General features: G+C 41.2%; 1 protein-coding gene across 5 annotated transcripts in view; it reads right to left on the reverse strand.

Annotated features, from left to right (window-relative positions):
- ATRX (ATRX chromatin remodeler) overlaps positions 1–15,945 on the reverse strand; it is a 67,782-nt gene that overhangs the window by 3,950 nt on the left and 47,887 nt on the right. For all 5 annotated transcript variants that reach the window (XM_041424395.1, XM_041424394.1, XM_041424393.1 and 2 more), the window contains 13 exons: positions 15,759–15,934; positions 14,644–14,761; positions 13,898–14,028; positions 13,517–13,605; positions 13,184–13,353; positions 12,154–12,307; positions 11,754–11,857; positions 10,118–10,226; positions 8,934–9,111; positions 7,018–7,212; positions 2,273–2,422; positions 877–999; positions 231–326 (listed from right to left, as the gene is read on the reverse strand). In XM_041424395.1, coding sequence (XP_041280329.1) covers positions 231–326; positions 877–999; positions 2,273–2,422; positions 7,018–7,212; positions 8,934–9,111; positions 10,118–10,226; positions 11,754–11,857; positions 12,154–12,307; positions 13,184–13,353; positions 13,517–13,605; positions 13,898–14,028; positions 14,644–14,761; positions 15,759–15,934 — 1,793 coding nt within the window. The remainder of the gene's footprint in view (positions 1–230; positions 327–876; positions 1,000–2,272; positions 2,423–7,017; positions 7,213–8,933; positions 9,112–10,117; positions 10,227–11,753; positions 11,858–12,153; positions 12,308–13,183; positions 13,354–13,516; positions 13,606–13,897; positions 14,029–14,643; positions 14,762–15,758; positions 15,935–15,945) is intronic.

Here is a 15,945-nt window from a genome sequence, read left to right on the forward strand (position 1 = left end):
GAGCATGGCAAATACTTATGGATCTAAACTGCCACTCCTGTAAGGCTCTGTGACAGCTACACCCCACCAAGGGTTACTGCTGGGATAAAGGTCACTCCCAAGTGGAAATGGTGCTCATTAATAATGCAATTCATTAGCTGAATGACCACTTGCAGTAGGAATATCTTTGTTTGATAATGTTTAATGTTCTCCACTCCCGATCTCAGCCCAGGGTTATCCATGGCACTCACTATGGCTGAAATGATGTCTTCAAGGGGCTGGATTCTTGCTGCAGCCACACTGTTGGTTGCTTCCACTACCTTCTCTCTTCCTTGGTTAATGAGGTCCTGAGAAAACACCAGAACATCAGGTATAAAGCACAGAAACATAAACATTTCTTCCCCAGCCTTCTTAAATCTCTCTCTTGTACATACCTAGACTTCAATTACCTCTCTGCTCTCAATTTGCACAAGTCCATGAGTCTAAGCTGCCACCCATCTGAACTTCAGCACAGAGCAGTTGAACAACATGTATAAACCTTGCAATTTGTAGACAGCATTTGTAAAAACCTATTTTTGTACCCACAGGTTTTCAGACCAGCATAAGAACGGTAAAAACCCAGGTAAATTTTCTACCATACAGACTGGAAGATGTTGCAGTTTCAAAAGTGGTAATTAAAGTCTGCAAAGAATGCAGGTGATGCTCCAGAATCCTGACAACTGCCCAGGTACAGGTTCATATACATGCAAGTTAAATTTCAGTAAAGCTACATGCAAAAAAAAAACAAAAAACCCAAACCTCCAAACTATTAAAAACATTAAAATATTTTGGACTGACATTATCCACAGCTTGTGAGAGAAAACCCCTGCAGCAACACAGGCATGCTGTGCTCCTTACCTCCAGCTGCTGGTTGCTCATTGCTGACAGAGCACCCAAATTGTAAGGAATATATGTCTGAGAGTTGAAATTTGTGGGCATTGTGTTGGTCCCTGTGGGCATGTTGAAACGCATGGTCATGCCCTGAAAAACACAAAGTGCACTGGTCACTAACTCTGATAACTCTGCAACAACCACACAGCCAAAGCAGCCCCCAGAGACAGGCCCTGAGCACTGACCATGGAGGTTTCCAAACCTCAGCTCAGAACCCATTTCAGCCACAGAGGAACCCAAGCTCCAGTCTTGAATAATCTCTGATTATATCAATATCTGATATATAAATGACCATGGCTTATTATTACAGCTTAAGTTGGTTAAAATATTTTTTTTTACATTGAAAACCCACTACTTAATGTTGAGTTTGACCAGCCTGAAATTAAATTCTGAAGAAGTAAAATGCACAATTTTTTCAGGAATGTACAGCTCATTGCCCATTTGGATTTCTCACAGGGCAACTTCAGATTTTACTCTTTATTTCCCTATTTCTTTTTCCTCCCCAAACCTTTTCATCAGTTCACTCAAGGTGGTCAGTGGCAATTTATACACCCACTTTTTGTACTTTTACAGTACCTTTTTTGAGGGTGTCCGGCCCATTGAAATTCAAAAGGTAATCTGGGGTAACACCAAAAGTTCTGACTGAGACTTTCAACTCTGGTGGCATCTCATTAACTTCCCTTATGACCCTGCCAAGGGTCAAGGCACAGCTTTTGTTTTAGCTTTGGCACACCTCATCCACCCAGTTAGGGGGATCAATCACCATCAACTGCATCTGATACAATAACATGGCAGCAAAATGGGAACAGGGCTCCAACTTCTTGTCATTTCACTGATTTCCGCTGTATTATCAAGTACCTGGCACACCTCACCCACCCAGTTAGGGGGGATAAATCACCATCAACTGCATCTGATACAATAACATGGCAGCAAAATGGGAACAGGGCTCCAACTTCTTGTCATTTCACTGATTTCCGCTGTATTATCAAGTACTGGTTAATATGTTAATGTGTGTTAGCTAAGGAAGGTGACACTGTCACACAGAGCCCCTGACAGGGACACCCTCGAATGGGAAAAGAGGGATTACACAGAACAGCAGTTGAGTTTCATCATAAACTAGAAAAAAAATGCAGGTGCAAAAGTAACTTATAATTAAAGTAACGACGTAAACAGAAAGAACCAGCACTGAAAGAGAAAAAAAGACACAGTATCTCCATTTTTCCTATGTCAAGCTATGCTTTACATATTTATGTCTCAATCTGTAACAAAGTTTAATTACCCAAAGACAAACTGAAAAGGTAATTGGGACTCTAAACCTGAAAAAGTTATTTTCATATACATAAACCAGATTAAACAGGCTTACCTTCTTTTCTGCTTCATATTCTGCCCAGGCTGCCTTCCTCTCTTCTTCAGTGAGTTCCTCTTCCTCCTTATGGTCCAGGAGTGAATCATGTTCGTGGTACCCAACTATGTACTCCTTGTTGATCTGCAGCAGCTCTGCCAGGATGGTGTCCTGTTCAAAGGAGGGGATGAAGGAGGAGTCACCCAGCAGCTCTGCCCTGTGTCCTCCTCCTGCTCCCTCCCCATTCCACACACAGCAGCTATCAGCACTCCACAGCACAATAAAACTTGGAAATCATTTAAAAGCACAATTTTCCTCAGAGGGAGAGCAATGGATTAACAATCTGTTGCAGAGAGGACAGTGCAGTCACTTAATAAACCACAGGAATGCACTCAGATTCCACAACAATAAATGCACCTCAAAAGAATGGAATGTTCTCAGTGGCTTTTCCTTTGCTTAGGCTGGACAACAGACAGCACCTATCAGTACATCTGCATTTATTATACAGAAACAGCATCTCTGCAGCTTTCAAACACTGAGCACTACTTTGGGTCCAATACCTCCAATTTTTTTAGTCAAACCTTTTTGTCTGACGGGCAAATTTTGTCTGATGCTGCAGAGGATGAAGAGAAAGATCCCTGCAGGACTATGAAGAACTGCTCCTGCTGCACCTCAGGAGCTCCTTTCCTAAGTCATTACAGAAAGGGGGGTTTTACAAGACTTGTGTGGCTGATGAGCATACTGAATTAAGGAAGCTCCAACACACCTCAGTGTTCAGGCTAAAATTCCTAATATGAAAACATCACTGAACCACTCCTGAGAGGAATTACAGTCCAGGAGTATCTGAGCCCCTCCAGTCCTGCCCCCACTGTGCCAGGGTTTGCACAAGCAGGAATCCAGCCCATCCCACCCTGGCATGTTGTGATCTCACCTGAACAATGACTGAAAAAAGTCCCAACAAAAAAACAGATTTTTACAGCCGCTCTGGGAACTGCTGTGCAAGTCCTGACCAGGGGTTCTGTCACAGCAGCTCCACAAAGCTGTTTGAAAAGTTAATTACGTTAACCAATTATCCATGAGCTGCTCTTTGTGCCACCCTTCTCCCGTTGGGTGAGTCACTGTCCCCATCAGCAGCTCCTCCCAGAGCATCCCGGGTGGGGTCTGCACCACTGCAGGGCACAGGGGGCAGAGCAGGGGGCTCGGGGGTGCTGTCACCCCAGGGATGGGGGGACACAAAGCCCCGAGGAGGCTCCTGGAGCTGCAGGATCTGCCCTGGCAACAGCAGGGCTGCAAACAGCCCTGGAATTTAACTCAGCCTCCCTCAGCCCTCCAAAAGTGCTTTAAATGACATCCAACTGGGCTCTGCTTTCCTTTGCCTAAACTTTATTTGGTGTTGACTTTAATGATGGGAGCTTAAAACCAGGATGCATTTAGTTCAGTCTTACAATTAAAAAATACTAAATCCACGTTACACATAAAAAACCATCAGAATAATGATTTCTTTATATTTGTTTAGCTTGTTGATAGAATAATGATTATCAACTGGTTTGTAAGCTTTAGGATGAATTCCTGGTGATGAATGAAAATATGATGAGAAACTGAAAAAGGGGCTTAAAATTTAAAAAAGACATTTGTCTTTTTGAAATCCTGATTGAAATTAAATGCTACGCAGAGATCAGTGTGTTAGAAAGGAAATCTTCCATGAAGGAATGCAAGTTATGTTGTAATTCACAGGTTTTTCTCAACCAGCTGAGTATTTAATACTAAAGCTAAAAAAAAAAAAAAAAAAAAAAAAAAAAAAAACAAAAAAAAAAAAAAAAAAAAAAAAAAAAACAACAAAAAAACAAACCAAACAATTCTTCTAATCCTGAGATCAAAATTCACAAAGTTGTCCCTGAGTATGGAACCACATAAACCACATGTGTCTGTCCTGAGGTAGAATAAAAACACTGATATCCATATCCACTGAACCTGAACTGTGATTTTAATCTGCTTTTCCAATCTGCATTACATGACCTCAACTGAGCCAAATTTTCATTTCACATCAATAAAAAAGCGCCTTCAAGTCTAATTCCCTGAATGAGGAAAGGGCAATGAGCCCAGGGCCAGTTCTGAGGGACACCCAGTGCCCAACACTGCCTTTGTCCAGCTCAAGGACTGCACTGAACTATTCTGGAAATTACAATTTCCATACTTTCCTTATTCCCATACTTACACCCAGCAAAGGTGACCAAGTGCTCACTCAGCCTTATGGCACCTTTTCTGGACTGAAATTCCAAAGCAGCCCTTTGCAGCGGGGCAGGAGAGGGGATGAGTGAAATCAAACAATGGAAGTGAAGAGTGAATAATCCATGGGAGCCACACTGGTGTTACAAATGCTCTGCTAACCCCAGGCTCTGCAGAAGCTGTTTCTGAGGGCAGAGCCCTGGAGCTCTGGAGCTGGGGCTGCAGCACCACAGGCACTTCTTCCCTGAGAATCTCCACACCCTGAGGTCTTGTTAGACCACAGAGGGCAGAAAACTGCTGCTCCAATTAAAACTGGACAGGAAACTTGGATAACCTTCCAGGAAAACAACAGACTGCACATATGTAATTTTTGTAGAAAATAAAAGAATTCAACACCTTCTCCCCCACCCCTTAATAGCATTTTCCAAGAAAACTGGTCTTGGACTCAAAGCTGGATGTTTTAAAGCCAAAATTCTCAATGATCTAGTTTAAAACCAAGCAGGATTTGTTTCTTCACTTGCTGACTTTTAAAGCACTACAGAATGAATTCTCCCATCCCATTTAAAACACAAGAATTAAATATTTGTTTTTTTCTTCCATGCAGGAAGTTAAAAAGGAGTCAGAAGAACCCCAACACTCAGCTCTGAATTATTCCTCCTCATCCCACATAAATCCTGGCTCAAGGATTCCTGAAGACCCTTCCCACTGTGGGATGCCCTGGATCCAGGCAGGTTTCTGAGAAGAAAATCAATTATCCCCACAATTTTTCCACATTTGTGCTCAGATGGTTGAAGAAAAGATGGAACACATTTCCCCTCATTCCTGTTGACATTTCCCTCCAGAGAGGGGCAGCTCTAAAAGGTGCATTTTCAAACCTCCTTGTCCCCCTGTTCTGAGGACTCTGCTCTCCCCTCGCACTCTAAAATAATGTAAAAGCACAAAAAGTGGTATTTTTACCCTGCCCTCTTGTGACAGGATCTTAAAGTGAATTCTTATCTCTAAATGCTGTGTAATTACTTGATGTTACAATAAAATAACAATGCAATGTGTTACAATAAAATGTGTTCCTATCAGCACATTTTTAAATCAACCTAAGAAAAATGCTGTGTGTTGTTAAATTAATTGTTAAGGAGATTAATAACTAAGCTGAATCATGCAGCTTTGCTAAAATCACACTGAAATAAAGAATAGTTAACTGAGTTCATGGCTGAGGAACCTTGCACAGATGAATTTACTTGATTATTTACAACCTTTTCAGCCACCAAACAAAAAGGAATTAGAAATTTGCACACAGCACGGACTGAGATGCACATCTGCAAGAGGACAAAATACCATCTGCTAAAACCATGAGACAACACAAAAATAAGGCAGAAAATGGTTAAAAGCTCATATTCAACTTGACTTGCACAAACCTTACACTGATGATGGCATTAATATAGAACTTAATACTGAGTGATGGAGGAAGTTTTGAGTTTATAAACACATTCATTAACTGATTTATTTTTGTAATAGAAAACCATAAACCTGTAAAATATAATTATTGCATTGGACTGATCAATGTTTCAAGTTAACAGATTCAGTTGTTTCACAAGTTTTTGAGTTATTTTTACATTTTTTAAAATAAGAAGCAGCAGCAAATGGTGCTGTATTGGCTCTGTTTGTGGAGGCACAAATGCACAAAGCATTAATTAACTAAGAATGTAAAAAAAGATAAAATACTATTAATTATATAATGTAATGCCCAGACACTACAGAGTGACCAAACCACAGAAATTTAACCAGTTCATGAACTACTGGCCACTCCCTGAAGTGCTCCAAATGCCAAGAAGCAGAGAATTCCACAACAGCTGAAGGATGAATTAGTCTTTAGCAGCCCACAGAGACTTTAAATGAAACATAAACCCACAGCCTAATCTTAAATATAAACTGACTTGGAGAAAAAGAATATAATAATGGAACCAGTTATTCTTTCCTCTAAAATTTATTCTTATCTCAGTGCAACTCTTTCCTTATCTCTACTAAAGGAAGTTAAACAGGGAACTAAAACCCAGAAAGTCCTGGCAAAGGAAAACATGGATAAAGATGACCCTTACCTCCAGTGCCACCTCACTGATGTGTTCTCACAAACTGAGGTTGTGCTGGGTCCCACCAGCACCCACTCAGATGCTAATTTGAGTTTTCCACAGTTTCATGCAGTGAAACTCCTATTCATTCAAAATGTGTGAAAAAGTGACTTAAAAGTTGGGTCATTTCATGAGTATCTTTCTCTCACAGTGTCAAATACACTGAGGGGAAACTCCTCACCCAGCAAAGTTGGGTCTTTCAATAAGTATCTTTCATAGTGTCAATTACACTGAGGGGAAACTCCTCACCCAGCTCATTAAGGTTTTGTTGTATTAATTATGGATTTTATTGTGTTTCCTGCTCTTCGCCCCCACTCCAAGTGGCCAGCACTGCTCTACATTACAAACCAGGAACGCATTTAAACAGACCCAGGTTGTTTTTACAGCACAAAATTCCTGCTGATGGCCGCCACTCACTTTTGGCAGCATGGGGGTGTCCCTCTTCTTCTTCTTCTCGGAGTTGGGGTCATCCAGCAGGTCTGGCTCGAAGGTGTAGAGCTCGGTGAGCTCGTTCATGGTGAAGTGCCGCTCCACCTGCTGCTGGTCCACCACCCTGAAGGACAGCGACTGCTTCGTCACCTGCCGGTCGTAGATCTTGTCCTCCATGGTTCCCTGGACACACACACAGCTGCTGCTCACACACAGCAATACTCACAGGTGTGAAACAGCCCAAATAACCACCCAGCAGCTCTCCCTGCCCTGCTCTTGCCACTTTCAAGCAGTTTGTTTGCTGAGCAATAAAAGGAAAGAGCTGCTGGAAGCAGCACAGCAGGAATTGTGCGTGGGACAGATGTCATCTAGCTGTTGACTAGAGGAAGAAAATTGGTCTTTTAGTGGTGTTTTTAAGAGATTCAGTTTTGCTTCAATTCCCCAAAGTAGGATTTTGACCAAAAAATGGCAATTTTCACAGCATGTACCTTATTTTGCTGCTCTGAGCAGCCTGTGAAAAGGAAAACAGATACCATATCACTGTGGTGGAGGGGAGAGGGGAAGGGAGGCAGTCAAGCCTAATTCACCACAGCTGTGTACAAAAAAAAATTAGATCTTTGATGAAAAAAGGAAAATTACTTATTTTTTGAAAAAAAAAGATACTGAGAAGGACGAGAACAGCACAGCCTGTTCTGAACAGCATAATTTAAAAAGGATATCAACAGTTCAAAAGTGCACAGAGAAAACTACAAAAATAAACTGAAGCCTGAAGAAAAACCCCATTTGTGACAGTAACATGTCCCAGACCAGGATCTGCTTCAGCTGGGAAGGAAAGAGTGACTGGATCAAGGGTTAAGTGCTCCTGGGAAAGGGCTCCAGGCTCCTCTGTCACACCTGAGGAACCAGAAGCTGGAGAGGCATTTCCTGACAGAAACAATGGCCTTACATAAAGCACAGATCAGTGTCCACACCAGTTATTACCCATCTTAAACATCTGCAGGGTGCGATATGAGTTTTCAAGTAAGACTGGATGCCTTTTTATAAAAATTCACTTGTATCCATGTGGTTTCATTGCAGTTGGACCTGCCCTGATCAGGGCTATTCCCTAACAACACCATCCTCTGCAGGGACTGCTCCATTCAGAGTTTTTAGTGGTGTGCAAATTAAAAAGGCTGAGACTCCTGCTCTGAGTCTGGGTCTGGACATGTGAATCACTGCTGCAATTCCAGAATTTGGGTTAGGGAAGTGTCAGACAAGGGGGACTTCACAGTATTGAATGTAGGGAGCTCCTGATGCAGGGAATGACTGGCATTTGACTCTATGATTTAGGATGCTGAACAATTGCTTTATTAAAACTATATTACATTACACTGTACTGTATTGAAGAGGTACTATACTAAAGAGATACTACAAGAATATTACTGAAAAACCCGTGACTGTCTCTGACAGACACAGCACAGCTTGGACCTAATAGGCCAATTATTATAAACAACCACCACCAGAATCTAATTAAGAACTCCCTTCAGGTAAATAATTTTCCTAACACATTCCACATGTGCAAAACAACAGGCGCAGAGAACAGAGATAAGAATTGTTTTCTCTTTCCCTGAGGTCCCTCGCTGTGATTCTCAGGAAATATCCTTAGGAAGTTGTGCCTGCCTGCCCTCTTTGGAGGGAGCTGCGGCTGCATCACAGGAAATAATGTGACATTTATTTTACCACTCTTTCCTTCATGAGCTGCTTCAGTGGCCAAACCCTGATCAGATCAGAGCTGGAATATGACTGGATCAACGTGGGCCACTGCAGACCCCAACACCAGCCCAAACAGGCAGAGTCCCCACAGTGCCAGCTCCCAAATGTGCCTGCAGGATGAAAGAGCGCAGGAAGCGCAGCCGGACACTCACCTGAGCCAAAAACCTGTACACAAACACAGGCTTGTTCTGCCCGAAGCGATACACCCTGAAGATGCTCTGGATGTCATAGGAGGGGTTCCAGGAGGCATCAAAGATGATGACTCTGTTAGCAGCCACCAGGTTTATTCCCAGGGAACCTGCTTTAGTGGATATGATAAACAAGCGGCCTCTGGAACAGAGAAGAGTTGCAAAATTTCAGTGTTTTGGAAAATAACTGTTGTTCATATACTGAAATAACTCTAAAACTTCATTAAAATAATGTATTAAGCATAAAACAGATGCAGATTTTACAAGAACAACACTTTTAGCAAAACATACACTCCCAAAAATACACATCAAGGCCTTTTGCAAATGAGCTGTTAAGAAAAACTGGTGGGAAAGAAAAAAAAATCTTTGGAGTTTGCATTTTCAAGCTCTAACGAAATTAGTTATATCAAATTAAACCATAATTTTAAACAGGCAGATTCCATAACATAGAAACTCTTTCCTGGCCTGCAAACTTTCAGGGTAACTTTCCAATGACACTGTCTCTTTGATACATCTGGGTTTTTTGAGACTCAGAAAAATCTCACTCAGGTTCTCCTTGGAACTAGTTTTTGACAGACACCTGACAGAATAAACTATTTAAAAGTATTAACACTGGATTAGCTTACTTCTTAATTTAAATTTTTTCTCCTGCACATCATAAATGACTGTACCATAATTACATACTTTATTTTTTAAACAAATCTAGGAAGGTGAAGCTCCTTAACTTCATTCAAATACAAGCCTGTACCTCTCTATCTAAATCAGATTTCAAAGTCCCATTTTGGAGGAGCAGTGGAGGGCTGGGAGCTAATTTTGGAGGCAGCTGAAAGAATTAATTTGCTCCTGAGTGGCCCAGGGACTGCACACCCTTCCTAGGCTCTTGTATCCTTTAAGTGCTTGCAATAAAAACCCTGTCTGTGACTTAAATTAGTTACAATCTAAGGGACAATGAAAATAGCAAGGAAACACTGCTGAGTAAATGGGATTAATGTGAAGTCAGTAACACATTCCTGCAGGTTTTCTCTGTGAGTTCTGATCACCATTTGCCTGGTCCTGAGGTCATGAAGCTAATAAAAGTAGTAATAACTAGGCAACAAAAGAAAGAAAAAGGGGAAAATAAAGCACATGTATCTCAGGAGAGAGCTCACCTCACATTAGTTTCATCATTAAACTCCTCAGCCCATTTCTTTCTGGACTGAGCTGTGGTTGAGCCATCCAAGCGATAATAATCAATATTTCTGAACCATTTTCCTTCACCTGCAAATGCAACAAGTTTTTCAAGTTATGAAAATGCTGATGGTGCAAATAACCAGACTGGTAACCAACTGGAATTTAAAGACAGAAATTTATAATCAAAAAAATAGTTCCGAGGTCAAATTTAAATTTAATTATTTGAAAATACCTGAGCTTTTTTTGGTGGGGGGAAGTCCTCTTATTTTTCACACTTCCTAGCTGTATTTATAAATTTGCAGAGCTATGCCTTAACTTAAACCAAAGTTAATTTTAGAAGTCCCAAAGATGTTGTTACATCTCATCTTCAGGTGCTGTAGCACTAATTGCACTTTTCCAATGGATCCAGGTAGGTTCACATTGCAGCACCAGTGTCAGTCTCCCTCACAACCAGCACTGAGAAGTCAATGCTCCAAAGGAGATTTCAAGGGTCAAACTCATTTTGGAACTGAAACCCAGCAAAATCTTGGCATTTAATTACCCTGTGAGTTACAGCAACTTCTTGTCAGATTGGGGGAAAAAACAACTACAGCTGATGGAGGATTTTCTTCTCTCGGTAATCTTCCATCTTCTCTGGCCATCAAGGTATTTGCACACAAAATTAATAACCCTGAGCCATCAATCATAAAGAAAAGAATGGTTCTGGGAGCTGCATTGCTCATTCAATCCATTGTGAGAGGCAGATTGGTGGGTTCTGTCAGGAAAGGTGAACCTTGCCATGATCTAATTTTGCTGGCCAGAGCTACCACACATGGAAAACCCTAACCTCTTTAAAATCTCAGAATAAAGGCACAGCTCCTCAAAAAGACACCTTGTAATGTCTGAGATGACAACATTCAGAGTAACAAGCAACAGGCAGGAACAATCAATCTGTGAGAGACACATCCCTGAGATCTCCAGTCACCATCACTGAGCCACTTCTCCCTTATCTCAAGTGCAAACACATGGAAGAGTTGGTGAGAGACTGGAAAGGAAAGGCAGACTTGAAGGAGTTCTTCAATCCACATGTCCTGGGAATGAAACTCTGGGTAAGGAGGAACAGCACCCTCAAGAGCCGTGGGAACATCTTAGTGAGGCATTCCATGCCATTTGAGCATCACTAGGATAATAACTGATTCAATACTTGCTCCCTGTGAAATCCATAAGCCAACCTGCTGCTGTGCATATAAACCTAAATTCACATTTTCCACGTTTTACACACTGGTTTAAAGCAGCCTCATTTCCCTTCACTCCCTCTCTCCCAGGAGAAAGGATCAGGATTTGCCACACACCAGAATTTAACATCATTTTTGTGCAGGATTTAACAAAATGCCTTCTCTCAGATGTGAATGTTAAATCTGCTTAGGCTACAAGAAGCCAGGGTGATAGAGTGAAATCAGAGAGTCCACAATGGGCCAGCAGAGAGCTCCTGCAGGGGAGCCCAGTAACCCTGCCAGCCTCAGGGGCAGTCCAGAGCATGCAACATCCATTCCATGGATGGAAACACTCCATGGGCACTGAACAGAGACTTGTGAAAGAGCTCTGAGCATTGCAGCTGCTGAAGGAGACACTCACCTTTGTAGATAGGAGCCTGATCTCTCTCAGATTTCTCCCTGTTAGCCAGCTCCAAGAAATCTTCTATCAAATCCAGAGATATCAGGGACTGGCTGAACACTAGGCTGAAAAAAGAATCAGGGAAACACAGAATTCATCTCTGGAGTTGTTTTAATTATTGCACTGCTTCACTTTTGTTCCCTCCTCCCTCTGATACGACCTTTGAGACAAACAAAGCAAGACTTCAGTGAGGCACATGCAGGTGTGGGAAGATCCCTGACAAAAATGAGTGCTTGGCTGCTTCAGAAAACAGCAGAATGAAGAGTGGATGGATGGGGAACTCTATCAGACTGATATATTCTATATATATATATGATTATAATATATTCCTGAAGTCTTTCATGACATGTCCAGAACTTACACTTTGTCTCCCAGCTCCTCTGCCATTCGGAGGATTTCAAAGAGCAGCACCATTTTCCCAGAATGTTCCAACACCTCAGCATCTGCATCAGTGACAAAATCTTTGTACCAGTCTGGAGCTGGGCTACCAGGATTGGAAGAGGATGTAGCTTTGCCTATAAAAAAAACCAAAGAAAAAGAAATAAAAATCAAACATGAGAACATGGTCTTCATTTAAATGCTCTGAATGTCTGAACTACAGAATTGTTCCCTCATTATCAGACTTAACTGGTATAAAAAAGTGTCAAAGAGGCAAAGAAAAAACAGCAAGTGCATTATAAGCAATTACAAGAGTTAAATATTTAAAGGATGCAGAGAGAGAAACTCAGCCTGCCTATAATGTAATTCCTTTAACACATTTAATCTCTGTGTGTAAATGCTTTACATACAACACCCTCCACCCCTTACACATTTACAAGATATTGCCACTGGGATGGGGGCAAAAAAAAAGATTTCTCACCTGACTTCTCCCAAAAATTTAAAATTACTTAGGGAAAGAAATTAGACACACATGAAATAACAGAATCAGAAAATTATCTCTGTCATACCAGATACAAGACAAAAGCTAGATTATTACAGGAAAAAAACCAAAAATTAAGTGTGCAGCTGTAAGAAGTTTGAATAACAACTTTAAAGAGGTCTTGTGCTCCTGCTGCACTGGATCTGCTTGCTCAGCATCCAATTCAAATTCCAGATTTGAGTTATAACAGATATATTTCCTAATATTTCCATGAATCTTCCAGGTTATATAATTTTGTACTTCTAAATTTAAAAATTTCCCTGTGCAGCTTCCCTGCCTCAAAACCCCCAAGTTCTAACTTGATGCCCCTTGTTTTTCCAGGTTAAATACAAAATTAGAAGTAGCAGGAGCTGTAACTGTGAATTAAGGAATTTGCCATTCTGCCACACAGCAGAATTCCTGACAGCCTTCTCAAATTGCCTTTTGCAAAACGAAGCTACCACACATTTCCAGCACTCTGTGTTATCCTCACCTTCATCTGACTTTGTTGATGCTGGGTTGTTTGTAAGATCTTCTACATTTCCTTCCCCTCCTCCACGAGATCTTGAATTCCAGACTTTAATGACTTCAACATCATTATCACTGCCACTGCCACTTGAGCTACACTCTTTCGTCACCTTTTTCCCCTTGGATTTTTTTTTCCTAAAAAAGCAACATTATACACCCCATTATTTTTTTTTAAATCCCACTGAAAGAAAACATATTCTAACAGACACATAAAATACAAAATGAACATTTACTTTATAGGAATCACTTCAGTTCTAAAGAGAAACAACACCAACAAATTAAATAAAAGGTCAATTACTTTGCATAATCATCTGAACTTAAGCTCATGGAAGTTTCATCGGAATCTGAGGCTATGAAGTCATCCATGCTGTCTTCATCAAAATAGCCCTCAAAAGAGAAAAAACAGAAATTATTAACCATGCTCACCTAGAAGCTTTTATTAAACCTTTAGCCATCTGCTTACTCTTCATTTAAACAATGGTAAGCTCTACAAAGGCCTGGCCTTGCAAAATGGTTTAAGAATGACAACATACCCAGCAAGAAAAATATGACAAAACCAGCAGCAAAATGACCCCACAGCAACAAAGATTTCCATTAATTTGACGAAACTTTACCTAGAGTTTGGCAGAGCTCATTTGGAAAGCTCTCAAGTGAGAGTATTTTGATATATCTAATTTACCTTATTTTCTTTGCTAATATAGTCCAGCTGCAAACACCAAGGGTGAGTCCAGATTCTGCTCAACATCTGGAAATCCTGGAATAGTTTAGCTCCAGCTTTGCCTCTTCCACCTTCATTGCCACCACCTACACCTGACAATAAAGTTCAGGTTTTAGAGTGAGCCCTGAAGTCAGTTTGCCACACTCTGCTCCCCTTTGAAGAGCCCAGCAGAGCAGATCTGAGTGTTCTTTCCAGCTGCACATCATACTGCAACATCTCTTGTAAAAGGGCTCAAATTACTCACTCACAGCCATTTTTTCTCCCAGCTAAAGTTGTCAAAATTAGATTTTCTCCTTTTTCTTGATAATGAGAAACATGATTATATTTTTTACATAAAAGTACATTGCTCCCCAGTACAGGAATGTACACAAATCCTCTTAAAAAGACAGACATGTCTATTTAGGTTTTGTAAAAGCAGCCCAAGGTGGAAAATACAAAATAACATTTGCACTTAGGTCTCAATGAATCTTAATAATCTGAGCTACATTTAATGACCTGTAACACTGCAGTATTCTAATACAAAAAAAAAAAAAAACCCAAACAAACAAAACAAAAAAAAAACAACACACCAAAAAAACCCCAACCCAGCTTATTTTTTTGTTGTCCAAGCACTTTAGTGCATAGGACAATGTTCAGAAAGTTGATGTTCACCTAGCAAGTGTGGCAAATGCCCTTTATTAAATGCCATCAGAGCTGCAGGCACATACCTGTCAGATGGTCCAGGTAATACTGGTACAGCTTGCACTGGATGGGGGTCATCCTCACCTCGAGCACGTACTCGTATTTGGGAGGCAGGAACTTGGTTAATGCTGTGTAATCCTTCCTCTGCAATTGCACAGACACTGCTTCAGGCACAGAAACATGGCAAGGACTCCTGAGAGCTTCAGGATTGTGGCATCTCAAAGGACAAAGCACTGTGGATCAGTGGTGGTGAGTGATCCTGGTGCTCTCAGCCCCAGAAGGGGAAAATCAGCCCAGGAAATACAATTTTTACTCCAGGCCCTGCAGCAGGAGCCCAGCTGCCCCACTCAGGAGCTTCTCAGGCCAAAGTCCATGACCTGCTAAGCCCATGGCCAGTTCCAAGTCCATGCAAAGTTCACTGCAACTCCAGGAGCTGCTCTGGAACTGCTTTTGGGGTTTTTTTTAAAGAATACTAAAACCAGATTTTACTTCTGTTTTGTTTTTTTTTTGACTCTGACACTACTCTGTCTTCCCACTCACCCAATGACCACAAGAGAGAGCAGCTCTCTATGGACAGGATCTGCTCTGCAAAGGGCTGGAGAAAATCCATGTGGGCTCCATCCAAAGCTTTTTTTATCTAAGGTCCATAAAGTAACAAGTTCTTCCCCCTTTTGAACCTGAATAATTTTCATTCTCTCTTGTTTTCTGGTGTTCTGATTCTCACAGATCAGAAAAAATACATGTTCAGAAATACCTGACAAACTATGGACCACCAACTTTCTCTGCAGACTTTAGGGCAGTTCTTAAATGTGCATATGGAATTAAAACAGAATTATTTCAGAGCAACCAATGTCCTACTCTACCAAAAAAATGTTCTTGTCTCCCAGCGGGAAATAGCTGTATCCTCTAATACTTGTATTTTAGAATACACTGACATATGCAGAAAAACTATGAAGTTTTTCTAGTCACAGATAATGCAGGGATCTAACAATCAGTGAAAATATTTAATTCAAAAGATTTATGGAGCTCTCAAATCAGAAGTTTATAGGCCTTTGGGTGATTTCATCAGAGTGAGACAAAAGAACTCCTCTCCTTCCCTGCAGTGAAATGAAGAGATGGGTTAGGGACAAAGTGTTCTCACCTGGACACAGCCAGCCAACATCTCATAGAGGATGTGAGCACGTTTCTTCATCACCCTGACATCCACGGGGGTGGAGTCTGCGCACTGCCCGTTCTGGATGGGGTTGATGAACCGATTCCGGAACTCCTTAATTGAGCCAAGCAAATTCTCCTTAATGAAGTTAACCATGCAGTGATCTAGGAGAAAC

The sequence above is a fragment of the Onychostruthus taczanowskii genome, unplaced genomic scaffold (assembly GCF_017590055.1).
Source record: "Onychostruthus taczanowskii isolate IOZ18803 unplaced genomic scaffold, ASM1759005v1 scaffold81, whole genome shotgun sequence".
NCBI classification, from domain to species: domain Eukaryota; kingdom Metazoa; phylum Chordata; class Aves; order Passeriformes; family Passeridae; genus Onychostruthus; species Onychostruthus taczanowskii.